The sequence below is a fragment of the Sesamum indicum genome, linkage group LG8 (genome assembly GCF_000512975.1).
Source record: "Sesamum indicum cultivar Zhongzhi No. 13 linkage group LG8, S_indicum_v1.0, whole genome shotgun sequence".
Taxonomy (NCBI): Eukaryota; Viridiplantae; Streptophyta; class Magnoliopsida; order Lamiales; family Pedaliaceae; genus Sesamum; species Sesamum indicum.
In genome coordinates, this window is record NC_026152.1 from 533,182 (window position 1) to 536,532 (window position 3,351).

General features: G+C 37.3%; 1 protein-coding gene and 1 pseudogene across 1 annotated transcript; both read left to right on the forward strand.

Annotated features, from left to right (window-relative positions):
• Window positions 7–1,807, forward strand: LOC105167545 (60S ribosomal protein L18a-2). The gene is made up of 3 exons (XM_020695647.1): window positions 7–111; window positions 483–546; window positions 1,264–1,807. The coding sequence occupies exons 1-3, from the start codon at window positions 65–67 to the stop codon at window positions 1,603–1,605; spliced, it is 453 nt and encodes a 150-aa protein (XP_020551306.1). The 5' UTR covers window positions 7–64; the 3' UTR covers window positions 1,606–1,807.
• The window catches only part of LOC105167546, a 1,815-nt pseudogene continuing 1,296 nt past the window's right edge, over window positions 2,833–3,351 (forward strand).

Sequence of the window (3,351 nt, forward strand, 5' to 3'; positions counted from 1 at the left end):
CCAGTACCAGGTGGTCGGAAGATCTTTGCCGACGGAGACCGAGGAGCACCCCAAGATCTACCGTATGAAGCTGTGGGCGCCCAATGAGGTCCGCGCCAAGTCCAAGTTCTGGTAATATTCGTCGTCCTTTGCTTTTCCCATATAAATCCGCATTCGTCTGCAGGAGCTTATTTATCTATATGAGTAGCTTGAGTAGCAGAGTTTAAGAGGTACCCGATTGTTTAGTGAACGCATAAAACTTTTTAGGTTTACTTTTTCTATTTGTCATATGTTATTAGCTGACAGAAATCAGATTTCTCTGAATGAAATATCTCTCGGGCACTATTTAGAGAGTAGAAAGAACAAGTAGTTGAGAGGATTGGGAGGTTAAATAGAGTATAGAATGCCCAGGACTAGGGAGCAATCTTTGCATGTTAGATGCTTTAAGAGTTGTAGGTTAGTAGCACTGATTGGGTGAAGTGGGGTGATGTTCCTCTATGCAGGTACTTTCTGAGGAAGCTTAAGAAGGTGAAGAAGAGCAATGGTCAAATTCTTGCCATCAATGAGGTATATGATCTCCTTCATTTTTCGAATTTTTGTTATGTTGTTTTTGAGTAGGTATGTAAGTTGTTTTGTTGCATATGCATCTGGTTCAATGATTTAGCAGGATTTCAGATGTACCAAATATGCTGTGTATTCTTTTGTTTATGTTTTGCAATGAAATTCATTTAGTCGCATCGCATGATGCCTATACTTTCTGTTGTCCTTTAGTGATCTCCATATCACATTCTTATTGCGTGTGGTTTGTTTTATCCTTTTTGTGCATGCTTGTCGGTGCACTTTTCTGCATTGCATTTAGGATATGACTTTTAGCTTATCTGGATATACAAATGCTAAAGTGGAACTTGGCTAGTTATTTTTGTGAAAGTTAATCCCCCTAATGCTGTGTCTTTGAATGTATGAATTTCTGAACAGAAACATGGTTTGAGATAATTTTTGCTCATAACTACTTTTTGCATTAGTCCTTTTGGAATTCATCATTTATTAAGCAAACAAAATTAGAACATTTGCCCATTTACATTTCTTTATAACTTACTCCGGATGAATGGTTTTACACCTTTGATTCTGCCTCATTGTAATTTCTCTTGAAAACAATGTGCTGTCTGTTTAATTGGCTCACTCTATATTCTCTAAATCTACAATGAGGTTTATGCCTCGTACTCCATACTTTTTCTTTCTTAAGTCTTGCAATGCCATGTTCTGAACCTTCTTTTCCAAAACTAGATTTTTGAGAAGAACCCAACCACGATCAAGAACTATGGTATCTGGTTGAGATACCAAAGTAGAACTGGCTACCACAACATGTACAAGGAGTATCGTGATACCACCTTGAATGGTGCGGTTGAGCAAATGTACACTGAGATGGCTTCTCGCCACAGAGTCCGCCCTCATTGCATCCAAATTATTAAGACAGCCACTATTCCTGCTAAGCTCTGCAAAAGGGAGAGTACCAAGCAGTTCCATGACTCTAAGATCAAGTTCCCACTGGTGTTCAGGAAGGTGAGGCCGCCAACAAGGAAGCTCAAGACCACATATAAGGCTTCAAGGCCCAACCTCTTTATGTAAAATGTTTTCATTAATTCTCTATTTCTGCAAGTTCCTTGCAAGAAAAGAAATAGTAGAAACTCTTATCAGTTTTGCTGGATTCTTACCGTGTTCTTTTTTGTTTACCTGGGATAACAGACTTTTGTTTGAGGAAGGATTACTTTAAAAACTGCTTGTTTGTTAACTTTTTATCTATTTTGAGGATATCATTATCTCATGTTAACTCATGGTCCTATGCTCAATCTGCTGCTTGCATGAGGTGATTGTTTTCTTTCCAGAAACTAATGAGAAAATACATGTTGGCACTCAGGTCAGATGCGGAGTTTTCATAAGCACTATGGGATAGACCTTTAAGGCGAATTTACATGGATATAAGTTGCTTTACAGTAAGACCATTGAATATGGAGAAAAACAACACTGCTCGACTTCAAATTTTTCATTGAAGAAATAAAAAGTTAATATTAGACATTTTGGGTTGAAAAAAATGGCAATGTTGAATTTGTTATGACATGCCAATGAAATCATTTACCCACAAGGGTACACCTGGGATTAGCCCCTAATTGGAAGAATAGAGAGAGTGGAGATAATGTATGAAGTATAATGTTATTCTGTTCACTTAATTATGATTCTTTCTGAGCTTACTGTCGCTTATAATTGCAAAGGACAGCAACTGAAATTTTTATTAGTGAGAACTGAGGAGCTGATGTTTTGCCAAAATTTGGCTTCAAACTGAAGCGATACAGATTGCTGATATTTATTAGAATTTAGATCCAAAACCAGGCTACAATTTCACTATTATTTATTGGATGACTTGACAACGCCCCGACAATAGTCCCAGTCACTGCATTTGATTAGAAACTGCATGCCCCATTTCTTGCATTGTAAGAAATATAAGAGAGAGAGAGAGAACCAAAATCAATGCTTTGTAATATATACACTCCCTTTGTTTCGCCTGATTTTAATTTGAAATTATCCCAAGTAGATATAGTGAGCTAAGCATTCATTTTAGTATATATTCAATTACCTTTTTCTAATAGTTAACCATATTAGTTACTGACGAATAGCCCTCCCTGACTTAACTAATTCACTGTCTTCCATTTATCGAAATCAAAGGTTTCTTTATAAGACAAATGCCCTGACACATAAAAGTGCCTCAGTCTAATCAAAGAGTTTAGGCCATGATTACCATGTACATTAAAAATGCTGAAAATCGATTACTTTTGTTCAGACACAGAAAATATGCATAAAATCTCTCAAAGGGAAAGGATGACAATCAAAGTGACACACCATCATTGCAAGACTAGAAATACTTGCTACAGAACCAGAGTATTGATCTAGGCTCATCCATTCCCAGACACAACCATACATCCAATAAAGATAGCATTTTCTTACACCAACCTCAAAAACCTTCACTGTAATTCCCGCAGAAGTTGAAGCTTTTCTCATTTTCTATGCACATACTTGTTGTGAAAATGCCCTCTCTCAGCAACCTTTATGGGATGGCTCTTTTATTTCTTGTACATCTTGCTGAATGTTCATCCTATGAACAGAACGAAGCCGGCATTCATCGCAACAGCAGCATCAACAAGCAGCGAGTAGTGGATCATCTCTCTGTTTATGAAATCTATATTACTGGAGTCAGAAAGTTTACTCATTTTCTTGTGTCTAATTTTGCAGGAAAATTCTCAGCAGGCATTTGATATCGCGGTTCATGGAATCCTATTATGGGCTTCAATGGGATTCTTGATGCCTGTAGGAATACTAACA